The 12,909-nt window shown below is 41.4% G+C and overlaps 1 protein-coding gene across 2 annotated transcripts in view; it reads left to right on the forward strand.

Annotated features, from left to right (window-relative positions):
- zdhhc6 (zDHHC palmitoyltransferase 6) overlaps positions 1-12,468 on the forward strand; it is a 36,684-nt gene extending 24,216 nt beyond the window's left edge. For both annotated transcript variants that reach the window (XM_085994500.1, XM_085994499.1), the window contains exons 9-11: positions 3,036-3,181; positions 8,491-8,537; positions 12,131-12,468. In XM_085994500.1, coding sequence (XP_085850626.1) covers positions 3,036-3,181; positions 8,491-8,537; positions 12,131-12,231 — 294 coding nt within the window. In that variant the 3' untranslated portion in view covers positions 12,232-12,468. The remainder of the gene's footprint in view (positions 1-3,035; positions 3,182-8,490; positions 8,538-12,130) is intronic.
- Positions 12,469-12,909: the final 441 nt, after the last annotated feature.

Here is a 12,909-nt window from a genome sequence, read left to right on the forward strand (position 1 = left end):
AAAAAAATAATTGTGATGCTACTACCTGTTCAAAGTATATACCTGTACTTGAAAAGAACCCATTTAGTGGCAGCAAAAGTTTATTAAATTCCCTGATTTTGGTAGTATCTTAAGCAATATGTACTTCTTCATGATTGCCTTTAAGCTTTGTGCTTTTATTAAAAACCATTGCTGTTTCAATACAGCAGTTAAGGTGTGAAGTACATGCTGTTCCATTACTTAAAAAGAAAAAAGTTGAAATAAAAAAAAGACTTGCATTTACCTCGTACCTTTCACAACCTCAGGACGTCCCAAAGCACTTCACAGCCTATGAGCACCTTTTGAAGTGTAATCCCTGTTGTAGTAACACATAGTTCTGTCTACCTTTCTATCATCTCAGTGCTGCCAGATGATCAAATTCACCAGCATAGATTCAGTGAGCATTCTCACAATAACAGCATATGCCCTTGATGAAGGGAAAAAGTAATTTGTTGCAGCCTGGTTGGTCCTAGAACAAATGTGTTTCCTGTCAGGTGAGCAAAGAGTGATATATGTCCAAGAAGTTTCAAAGACACAGGCCCAGTCACAGAATCACAGAAACCCCACAGTGCAGATAGAGGCCATTTCGACCCATCGAAGTCTGCACCGTGGGACGCATATGTGGGACACATATCCCACCCGATTCCCGTAACCCCTACACCAACACACATCCCACCCTATCCCCGTAACCCCACGTATTTAATCCCCCTAACACTAAGGGTCAATTTATCATAGCCAATCAACCTAACCCGCACATCTTTGGACTGTGGGAGGAAACCGGAGCACCCGGAGAAAACCCACGCAAACACATCTCCACATCAGAACATGATATAGGTTTACTCAAAACTTATCTTGGCCATTGATATTATTAAGAAATAATTAAAACTGGTTACTCAACAACTGCTATAAAATTTTGTAAAAAATAATTTAAGCAGTTATAAACTTTCACAAGGCATCATTTTAACAATTATAGATATGAAACAAATCATATACTAACAAACATCTACTATAAAATATTTTAATTTTATTTCAGAAAATTTTTGTCCTGATTATTTTTTGTTGAGTAGTGTGTATAGAAGCGATTGCATAACAGGTCAGATCTGGCAACACTAATGTAGTCACATCAAAATCATCGAACCCCAGTGACCGCTAAACATTGAGTCAAACAATTTCTAAATTATTGTGTACACACAAAAAGTATTGCAGTGCTCCAAGAGAGATGCCAGAGATGAGATTTCTCACCCCCTTCTCCCAAGGGTTTTGGGATCCAGTTCTGTTGCCCTCCGATACATTACCCAGGCGGCTATTCTTTGCGAGAGTTGACAGGAATCACTGCTGAGCCAATATATACGCTGCACACAACACGCACCCCATCGCAATTGAAAGCGAGTGCCTCCGCTGATTTTCCCCTGGCCAAGGGATTAACTGTCATAGCCGCCTCTTCCCCCAACAGCACTGTTTTTTCCCTCCACTCTTTCACACCCTCCAACTCCCCACGAGGACACCGGAACAAACCCGGGAGGGGGGAAATGCTTGCTGCAGGCCCAGAGACTGGCAAGTCTCTTTCTTTCCACCCACTCCCCACCCCCAAGGCCGTGTGCAAATTACCGGAGTAGACGGCGCCAGTCCAATCCTGTTCGCCGCACCGTGAGGAGTCGAGCAGCTGCCGCTTCCGAGAAGACCCAAGGCCGCCGATACTCTTCCCCACACGCTCCAGACTGCCGTTCCCGGTGGAAACTTCAAAGAATCTGGTCGGCGTCAAACTCCAGCCGAGACTCTCCACAAATTTTGAAACTGTGGATCAGTCTCTCCGGGCACTCAGACCACTCCCTCCCGTTTGCCCTCCTCCGAAAAGAATAAAATATGCCAATCCTAGGAGGAGACATGGCACCAGGATGAATAAAGGGAGACACAGTGATTTTCCCACACGGCCCTCAGGTTTTAATGTCATAATCAAAAAAAAAAACCTTACCAAGATAATCTCAAGCAGTGAACTTGCCCAACATACGTTGCAAGTGGAGTCAACAGTGCGCACGCACAGTCTTTGTATCTGAGACTGTTCCAATAGTCTCAAATACACTGAGGAGCAGGGGAGACTTCTCATGGCAAAACCAACTCGTGGGAGACTACTGATGGAAGAAACCATCCCCCGGTTCAGGATGGAGGGGTCCAAGAAGAAGCCAATGAAGGAGAATTGGAGAAAATGAAGACAGCAGAAGCAAAAATCATGAATTTTTGCTGTTGAGTTCAAGAATCCATTGGCGGGCCGGATAGAATCCATTGGCGGGGCGTGTAGGCCGTATTCTGCTCGCCCACCTCTGGTATAGATCCTTCCCTCCTTGGATTGTGAATATGAGGCGATAAAACAGAAAGTGACACAGGTAGTCAGTCAGGTGTATAATCAGGAAGCTGTGAGGGCAAGTTTTCACCAGGCTCAAGGAAAATGTAGGATAGTGGTTAGAAATTATTTTGTTTAAGTGAAGGAAGATGACCCATTGATGTGGGGAAGCGATGTGTGTTCGTTATTTTATATTATGCAAAGACAAATACTGATTGAATTAAGTGAATCTGGGCATAACTGTTGCTCTATGTTCACTGCCTGTGAAATAAAGCAGCTTAATAAAGTATCTGGCCTCGTATTACCAGGTGTTTTCTGCAAAAGACAGATATCTGAGTTAGATCACAAGTGGGTACTTTTGTTAAATCCCTGGGTTAATCTATCATATAATTAGATATTGGGCAGCGTGAGTCTGCACTAACACAAGGAGTTTGGGATCCATTTATGGGAATGATGGACTCCACTGAACCTGTGAAGGTATTCACAACAGTCTTAACTAACTTTAATTATTAAAGCTAAATCTCCAGATAGACAAATGTGTTTCAAAAGAATCATGATTTTTAATTTGATGAATATGTCCAGTATTGCAAGACTGTCTGAATTCTATTTACCTTCTCGCAATGAAGCTGTAGTGCTTATAAATATTTTATGATTTATGTATGTATCTTATTACTGGCAGGTCCAGTATAGAGTGATTGAAGACTACAATGGAGCTTTTTGTCCTATAACAAAAGGCGTCAAAACATTTTTTCGCACACCTTATACTGAAGAACCCAGAATCCAGTTGAGAAAAGGGGAACTGATTTCAGCTACAAGGGGCCTGCCGTAAGTTGAGCGAAAATTGATCATTCTCATGAAACGTATAGCAAGTGGTTTGTAATTAAAACACTTCTTTTTTCCACCTACAAACAACAAATTTAGACAGCAAAACCTTTTGATCTCCTGAAGCATCTGATGGAAGCTGTGTATGTGACTCTGGGTAACTTTGGGAAGTCTTTAATGAAGCAGACCCATCACCATCAATGCCCATTGCTTTTTATATACAACAATAAAGGTTTACAGCACAGAAGGAGAACATCCTGGCCCATCATGTCTGCAAGCTAAAGCAATCCAAGACAGATCCCACTGCTCCCCTCTTTTCCCCCATAGCTCTGTATCTTCCTCTGCTTTAATTATCCAATGTTTCCCTTAAAAGCTGCAATTACCTCTGCCTCAACCACTCCCTGTGGCAAACCATTCCATGATCCAGCAACCTTCCACATAAAGGAATCTCTCTCCTTACTCTTTATTACTATTTTAAATTGACACTGACTCCTTAATTTTCCCCTATTCAATCAATTAAAGTCTTTCATAATTTAAAAAACCTCTATTATATCTACTTTTAACCTTCTCTTACACAGTGGAAATGGTCCCAGTATCTTAAATCTTTCCTCATGACCAATGTTCCCTGTAACTTTTGTTGGGCCACGCAGCCCCTTTAACAGGCTGCGCGCAGCCCGTTTCAAAAGTCCGTGCATGCGCGGGTTTTTTTTTTCAATTTGAAAGCTGGCTCACCGGCTGCGCAGAACCCCTGGAGCGCTGCGCAACCGCGCAGCTTAAAGGGAGCATTGCTCATGACTAGTTTCCCATCTCTGATGAATCCACACTGTATGATCTCTATGGCTTTCATTTTCTTTCTGTAATTGAGCACAGAACTGCACACAGTACTCTTAATGGTGGCCAAACCAATGTTTCATATGAATTTATCATCACTTCTTTACTCCTGTACTCTTTGTCCCTATTAATTAAACTGAAAATGTGGTTGGCCTTTTTTATGGCTTTATGCATCTGTACTTGCACATCCGGGAATTACATATTTGATTTCCATGGGGTCTCTTGTTAATCCACACCCTTCAATGTGTTTCCATTGAGTGTATACTCCCATTCCTTGTTTTTCCTCCCAAAATATATTACCCCGCACTTATCCATATTAAATTGCAACTGCCACCTGTAGAGATTCACGTATCTCTGGTAAACAGGATCAAGTGCAAACCAATATGGTGGGTATATTGTGTTTAATCAGAGTTTAGGACGGAGTATAACACACTTGTAATACAGCAAAAACATACGACCGTGACAAGCAGCTGATATCGGACCCGGTCGGACAGACGGCTGGCATGCGTGAACAGTTCTCTGGCTTCTGGTCTCTCTCTCTTTCTCTCTCTCTCTTGGGCTTTCAATGGTGAGCATGGGATCACTCTTAAAAGAGCGTTCGACCAGCTGTTCGGCTCTCCCTTCCACCGTCTGTGTGCAAGCCCTTGGGGTGTCACTTTTTATTCTCTTTTTAGGGGTGGGCCTGAGGCCAAGTTATTGACAAGACCATTTAACCTATAGAGGTTCCTCCAAAACTTCATCAACCAATGACAGCTCAAGTTCTTTGTCTTGGTGTTTGGATGAAAGCCCTCCCCAAAAGAAGGTCTCATTACTTCATCCTTGTTTTTACATTTTGAAGGTTCCTCCATTGGAATCCATCTTAGCTCTTTTTACTCTCTTCCCCCCTTAACCCAGCAAGTATAAGGCCCCAGTCAGAGCGGTCGCACATTAACCAGTCGCTATCTCACCATTCTGACCTTCACAAGTAAGGTCTATGATACACTCCCTTTTCCTGCTGTGAACTTTTCGCTCAGACCTTTTACATTCCCATGAATTATAGTTTTGCGTTGCTTTCAGTATTCAATAGCTGTTGCTTTATACTTTTTTTTTCCTTTCAAAAATATGTAGCAACTTGCAGCTGCTTGGGCTATGTACATTTTCAGGCACCCCTAGTTTCTAACACACCTGTCTGCCCATTCCACGAACCTGTCTCGCTGTTCCTGAACTCTTGAGGTCCTCATCGCTGTTTGCTACTCTTGTGTCATCAGCAAATTTCAAAATTGTGCTCCCTATACCAAAGTCCCAATGATTTATATATACTGGGAACAAAAGTGGACCCAATACTGAACTTTGGTTCTGTGACACTTTAAACTCATCTCCAATCCGAGCAATCTTCATTTACCCTAACTCTTCCTTTATTTTCTGTCCATCAGCCAACTTTAAATCCATACTGTGACTTTTCCCCTTGTACCATACACCTACATTTTTTGAAAAAGCCTCCTGAGAACTTATCAAACACCTTCTGTAAATCCATATACACTGGCCCCGGGTCGCGCTGTGCAAGGCCCCTCCCCTTTAAGAAGGGGAGGAAGGCCTGCAATACCGCGGCACGTGGCGCCCCAAGAGGGAAGCGGGGCACTTCCAGTAGCACCCCGCTTCCCTCTTGGGGCGCAACCACTCAAGTTCCGGCGCGGGGGCGCTCATTTTTCCGGGGCGCTAAAAGTAGCGCTCCAGCGAATTTGCTCTACTCAATTTTTAGCCCCTAGTGCCTGTCATGTGTTTCAAACCTCTTAACTATATCACTGAGCGATCAGCTTTTTTATTCCTTGCTAGTTAAGTGTTTAAGTCTCTTTCTTCCTGTTCTAATTGGTTATTTTGTGCTTTTCTTATTCCCCAATCATGTTATGCATAATCTTTCTCTACCATTTCAATTTTTGCTCCAGTCACGTTGCAGCAAATAAAATCTCTGTGGTACAGTCATGATGACACTCCCCACCCAGGCTAAGACTATCTCATTGAAATGTATAAAATTCTTACAGGGCTTGACAGGTTAGATGCTGGAGGGATGTTTCCCCTGGCTGGGGCATCTGGAACTCAGGGTCACAGTCTCAGAATAAGGGGTCGGCCATTTAGGACTGATGAGGACAGATTTCTTCACTCAAAAGGTTGTGAATCTTTGGAATCATCTGCCCCAGAGGGCTGTGAATGCTCAGTCGTTGAGTATATTCAAGACACAGATTGATAGATATTTGGATACTAAGGGAATCAAAGGATATGGGTATAGTGCGGGAAAGTGGAGTTGAGGTAGAAGATCAGCCATGATCATATTGAATGGTGGAGCAGGGCCGAATGGCCTATTCCTGCTCCTAATTCTTATGTTCTTATATAGTGTGTCATGAATCTTATCATTCATGAAGAAATGACTCATGAAATAACACTGGGTGGCCAGCTGGTGGCGCCGTCCAATGAGTATAAATACTCGGGCGTGGGCCCAGCTTGCCCAGGACGTTTTTTTAACCAGGAACTAGTGATGTAACTAGAATCTCATGGTTGTGAAACAGTTGATTAAAGCCTTGTTTTATACTCAACCAAGTGCTTAGTGAGTTTTCTTACGTCATAGTGCATACCCTTTATCCAATCAGTCACATCTACAAAAATTAAATTTGTCAAACATAAATTGCCTTTAGCAAATCTATGCTGACTGTCCTTGATTAATCCATATATTTGTAAAAGCTCATAAATTTTATGTTGAATTATTGGGTTCCAAGAGTTTGCCCGCAACTGACGTTATACTAAATTGTTTGTAGTTACCTAGTTGTTCTTCTCTCCTTGAAGAAAGGTGTTACATTGGTTACTCTCCAATCCCACGGCATAATAATACGTATATTTAAGGAGGTTTGAAAAATGATGGCCAGAGCCTATGCTATCTGCTCTCTGAACAGTCGAAGGTGCATTCCACCAGACCCTGCTGACTTACCACCTTAAGTTCAGCTAGTTTTTTTTTGGAACCAAGCCTGTGCGGAAGCGTACCTGGGATTACGTGGACCTGGTCCTCCAATCAGAAAACAGATTGTCTTTCATTCATTTAAGTTACTACATTATTTCATTACGACAGCCTTTAAAATACATACAGATTTAGTTTTTATCGTGGGAATCCAATTTGTTGCTCATAATTCCCACTTCTAAACAAGTACTGTGCAGAAAGTTATGAAATGTAAACATTATTTTAAAACAACCGGGAGCTTTAACATACACTAGGATTGCTTCTCATTAAAGCCTTTAATGTTCCTGGATGTCATTTAATTTTTTTTTTTTTTTAAAGCCTTTTTTCATTTTGGGTATCCCCTTGCGCTGTGGAAACAGACCCTGCACCTGTTTCCACAAGCCGTAAAATTTCCGTATGTAATTGCTGCGCACTTGGTGGGCAAATAACCCAACTCTGCGCCAGCAATTAGGCTTTGGGCGGTGGAGCTTGCGGGTACGTTGACAGACCACAAGTCCGGGATTTAGCACATGCGCATGCGCAAGCGGAATATCCCAAACTTGAGGTGGATTTCAAAGGCGGTATGACTGCGTACTCTGAGTAAAATCCAGGCCAGTATTTACAGTTATCTCTAACAATTGTTCCGTAACCATCTCTAGTATGCCTATTTCTCGCTTCCAGCATCGGTTGTAAAAACCGATGCAAAATATTTATTTAATATCTCCGCTATACTTTTGTTCCCACAATTAGACTACCTCCTTCACCCCCAAGTAGTCCGACCCTCTAACTATTATTTTTAAATGCTTATAAAAGCCCTATTTCCTTTTTATATTATCTGCTAACCTTTTTTCACATCCCCTTTAACCCTTTTAATCTCTCTTTTTACCTCCCCACTATATGTACTAGTATTCATACTTCGCTTCAATATTATTAGCAGCAGCTTTTTCTTGTGCTTCCCTTTTAAGTTTGCTTAGTTTTAATTTATCTGGGATAGTTAAAATCACACAGTATTATTGCTCCGTTGTCCCTGCATACCTCTCTGAAGTGTCTACAGATCTCCTCTTCTCTCCAATGTTGGGTGGCCTGTAATGCACACTGACAATTGTACCATTTCCCTTCCTATTTCTTAACTCTATCCATACCGATTTGTCTCAAGGTAGCCCCCAGACATCTGTACATTCTCGTGTTGTGATGGAACCCTTTACTAATGCTGCCAACTGTAATTTATATAGGATGGTGAAGTGAAATGCTTATGCAAAACTAGATTTTGAGCTAGATATGGGAACACTTGTAAAGGTGAGACTAAAATAATTTACACAGACAATGCATGGAATAGATTAGTAGTTGCAATATATATATTTTTTTAATGTAATCAAAAAATAAGGTAACTAAAACAATGTATACAAGGTAGTAGGCATTAAGTTGCTAAAATTGAGAATGCATTTTTACATGTATATCTTACAGAATTTTTATATAATTTTCATGTGCAACAGAAAATCTTTTTAATGTTTTCCTTCAGGCATTGGATGTATGGTGACAAGAATTTGAAGAAGAAAAATGCCCATGGTAAATAAACAAACCTTGTATTAATGTCTCTTAGGTTGAGTACAACTAGGGTTGTATATTCCTTATAATTTAGAAGGTTAAGGGGTGATTTGATTGAAGTTTTTAAGATATTCAGGAGAACTGATAGGGTAGATATTTCCGCTGGTTGGGGAGTCTAGGACTGGGGCAGAGTCTAAAAATTAGATCCAGGCCTTTCAGGAATGAAGTTAGGAAACATTTCTACACGCAAAGTGTGGTACTGTAGAAGTTTGGAACTCTGTTCCGCAAACGGCAATTGAGGCGAGGTCAGTTGTTAATTTTAAATCTGAGATTGAAAGATTTTTGTTAACCAAAGGTATTAAGGGATATGGGGCAAATGCAGGTACAGGAAACTTTGGTTTATCCAGAGGTTGTATGTCCGGAAACCTCGATCTAACGGCAGAAATCAGCAGCCGTTTTGGTTAGGTTTTTTTTCTTCTAGCAATTTTTTTAACAGTCAGGCTCTGGAAAGCGTCTCTCTAGCTTAGCAACAGCTTCAGAGACGCTTCCAAGGTACGGGCCGAGTGTTTACAAGCTGTTGCTAAGCAACAGTGTTTGTTGTCAGATACGGAGATGAAAACCTCCGTATCCTTCAACATTAGCGCTGGTCTATCCGGAAGTTTTGATAGATCGGCAGCAGCTCGGTCCCGTCGGTGCCGGATATCGCAAAGTTTCCTGTATATGGAGTTAGGTCACAAATCAGCCATGATCTTATTGAATGGCGGAAAAGGCTCGAGGGGCTAAGTGACCTACTCCTGTTCCGATGAGATGAGAAATGTTCTCACTCAGAGTTGTGAATCTTTGAAATTCTTTACCCCAGAGGGCTGTGGATGCTCAGTCGCTGAGTATATTCAAGACTGAGATCGATAGATTCATGGCCACTGAGGGAATCGAGATATGGGGATAGGGCGGGAAAGTGGAGTTGACGTAGAAGTTCAGCCATGATCTTATTGAATGGCAGAGCAGACTCGAGGGGCCGTATGGACTACTCCTGCTCCTAGTTCTTCTGTTCTCTTAGGAAGTGTCTGATTGTATAGAGTTTCTTTGTCTGATTATTTGAACGGACAATGCCATTGCACTTTTCAGTCAGAATTTTAAAAAGCTGTAAGTTAAGGATATTTCACCTGATTGCCATTTAATGGGATATTTTTCTGTAGTTTTTTTGTGCATTTAGACAGATTACCTAAGGGAATCTTGCCTTATATACATTTTTTAATTGATTGGTGACGAAATTAATTTTTTTCCAGTTCTTTAAATGCTTCAAACAGTGAATAATGTTGATGTTGAGATACTGGCTGGGAAGTGTTACTAAAGCCCAAGATAGTGTGAGAGCTGAATTACCAGTAGAGATGCTCATTAGCCCAGGGAGCTTCAGCTGTTTGTCAACTTAGCTCCCTTAGCTCATTTAGACCTCAGAACTGACTTTCCCCCAATGAAATCATTGTCACTTTTTTCCCCAACAGTAATATGTGGACTTTTTTTTTAAGTAATCCTAAGGGTATGAATTTCTCTGTTATACAAGTACATTTTGTAATCTTCAGCATGATTAGGATTTTTTTCTTTTGGAGGGGTTGAGTGTTATGTAATCAAGTCCAAGTCTAAAATTGTACAATACATCTGCAGTTTTGTGGATTAATTTTTTTTTATCAGCAGACAACTAGTTGAAAATAGTGTTAAAACAAAATGCTAAAAACTATCCGAAACTGAACTTATTTTGCACAGTTATACCTTACATTAACTAGAAAGCTTTTTAATCCAGTGTTGTTGATGTTATGCAAGACCATCAGTAAATTTGCTGAATAGTTGACTGATGGTGACTGATCTGGCCAACTGAAATGGTTTCTGTTTTTTGGGGAAATCTTTTCTTGCCTCCTAATAAGTATATACACCAATCTAACTAGATGGGGCAACCTGCTCGCCTTGATTAGAACGATGAATATCCTTTCCACCCATCCTTTACCCATTGCTAATTCTAAGAGTTTGGGATGTCAGCCCAACAGTGCCAAGATCTGGCCACTTGTATCACCAGTTCCTAAGGGCAAACAAGAGATCATGAATGAGCTTCAAGTACCTTCAGCTCTGATGCGCTATCAATTACTCATAAAAGACTGAGAGTTAAGAGAGTAACTAAAGGCTTTTATTAACAAAAGAATGAAGGTCTGCCTCGAGTGGTCGACCGGTCCAGAAATACAAAGGGCTGGGGAGCAGTCACCTTTATACTAGGACTTGTGGGAGGAGTCAGCCGAGGCATGTACACCGTGGAATACAAACAGTGGTTTACCACAAGCTCCTAACAAAAAATGGAGCCTTAACTCCACAAACTTAAGGTGCTACTGCTGGATGTTCAAAATCCAATGGATTGATCCAATTGTTGCTCTGACCCTCTCAAACTGGAGTGAGATCTATCTGTTCCTTCTTGAAGACCCTTTCGGGTCAATAGGACATCTCCGAGCTGGAGCACAGGAAACTCGATTCAAGTGGATTCACAGCTTGGCATGAGAAAAGAATTACCAGGCTCTGTCAGCCCTTGCATCATCTCTCAAAAAATATACCACCTCACCCAGCTTGACCACAACGTTCAAGTTCAATACTTCCTCCAGAACCCAGTATATTTCAGCCACCAGCACAAGCTGGTTGCCCTGGAACTCTTCCTACACTCTCCAAGAGACCCCACAGCCATATCTGCACTATATTCATCCCCATGACAAAAGGCAGCTCGGAAAAGCTAGAGCGCATGACTTAGATTGTCAGTTAATAGAGGGAATGGTGAGAGGTTTGGAACACAGGCTGTCAAAACCACCATCTGCAGCAAAGTACACGAGAACCAACTCAAGATCTTATACCATACCTCATATAAGCTCCACAAAATTCCCCCTTCTATACTGGAGGGTCTGTGGTCATAAGAGGATGTTCCTACACATTCTGGTTAAACACTTGCGCTCAGCCATTATGGTTTGAAAAACTGTAAGGACCATAATTGGTCTTCTAATTCCAAGTGTCAGCTTAGCTCAGTGGTAGCAGTCTCACCTGCAAATCAGAGCTCGACCACATAATCTAGTCTGACACTTCAGTTCAGGACTGAGCGGGTGCTGCCTTACAGATTAGACATTGAACCAAGTCTCTGTGCACCTTCTCACCACAGAGGTGACTGTTGCTATATTGGTGGTAGAAGGGAGGTAGTGTAGATGCATATAGGTATTGGGACAAGGCTCCCACAATTTGTCTATTAGCAGTGCTTGCCTTTTAGTCTTTATGATCCTGAAATTCCATGAGGTTCTCTCGCTCTCCCACCATAATTCTGGCAGGAGCCAGTGGAACCTCTCTTCTCCCCCCCGCCCCCTTCCCCTCCCCCTCGGAAATTATGCAAACAGGAGAAACCCTGCAGAAACTAAGGCCCCCATGATTTTGAGTATTTTGGGGGGGGGGGGAAGGCAACTTTAAATATCTTGGAGATGGAGGGAATAACCAAATGTGAACATAATAAATGATTGTGGGATCACTGCCATGTACCATTTTCTATTTGCGCACTTGACTTTTAATAACCGTAACCTCTATTACCTTTTTATTTTTTTAAGTTGGAGAGCATGAACGAGGCTGGTTCCCGAGAAAATGTGTCGAGAAATACTTGGCTGACACGACCACAGAAAAACTAGAAGAGGAGAAAAAGAAATTTTAGCAGTTCTTGTCGCCAGCATTTTGATGCAGAGCCTTCTACAGGATCTATTTTCCTTAGCTTGAAAGTTTTAAACTTTTTTCACATTTAATTTCTACTTGACCTGCTTTGATGGAGCAGCTGTTTTCACAAGCATTTCTTTTGTAATCTAAGAAATTCCTTTGGATTCTCAGTGTTTGTGAAACAAACTAATTATGGCGATCTAGATTTTCAAAAACAATAAATCGTCTTCCCCTTTCATACAGGTTTGTGGTGGTCCATCTTTACTGTGAAACTGAGGAAGTGATTTCCTGGCCCAACCTGGGTCTGTAATTCATTGATTTAATAAAGTTATATGGCAGCATTTGGTGTAGTACCACAGATATTGCATGAGAAATTAAGCCTGCATGATGAGCAAGGACTTTATTTGATTTAGTACCAGAAATTCAGTACATTCCAGGTATGAAGGCAATAATCAGGATTGTCTCTTGTTTGTGGAGCTTAATGAAATAGCTAAGTAATTCAAGATACTAAAATGGAACAATTTGAATTGTATGAATTTGTAGAGTGGGAAGTAAACCCAAATAAAATATGCACCTTCTCCAATGTTCGCCTTTTACCTTTTGGGGTGGGTTTGGAATAGACCACTGCAGATTGTTCATCTACGTATAGTTGATCTACATTTAAGTCAGAGTGCATGAT

Source organism: Somniosus microcephalus, chromosome 8 (assembly GCF_052327205.1).
Source record: "Somniosus microcephalus isolate GS21.2 chromosome 8, FLI_Smic_1.0, whole genome shotgun sequence".
NCBI lineage: Eukaryota > Metazoa > Chordata > Chondrichthyes > Squaliformes > Somniosidae > Somniosus > Somniosus microcephalus.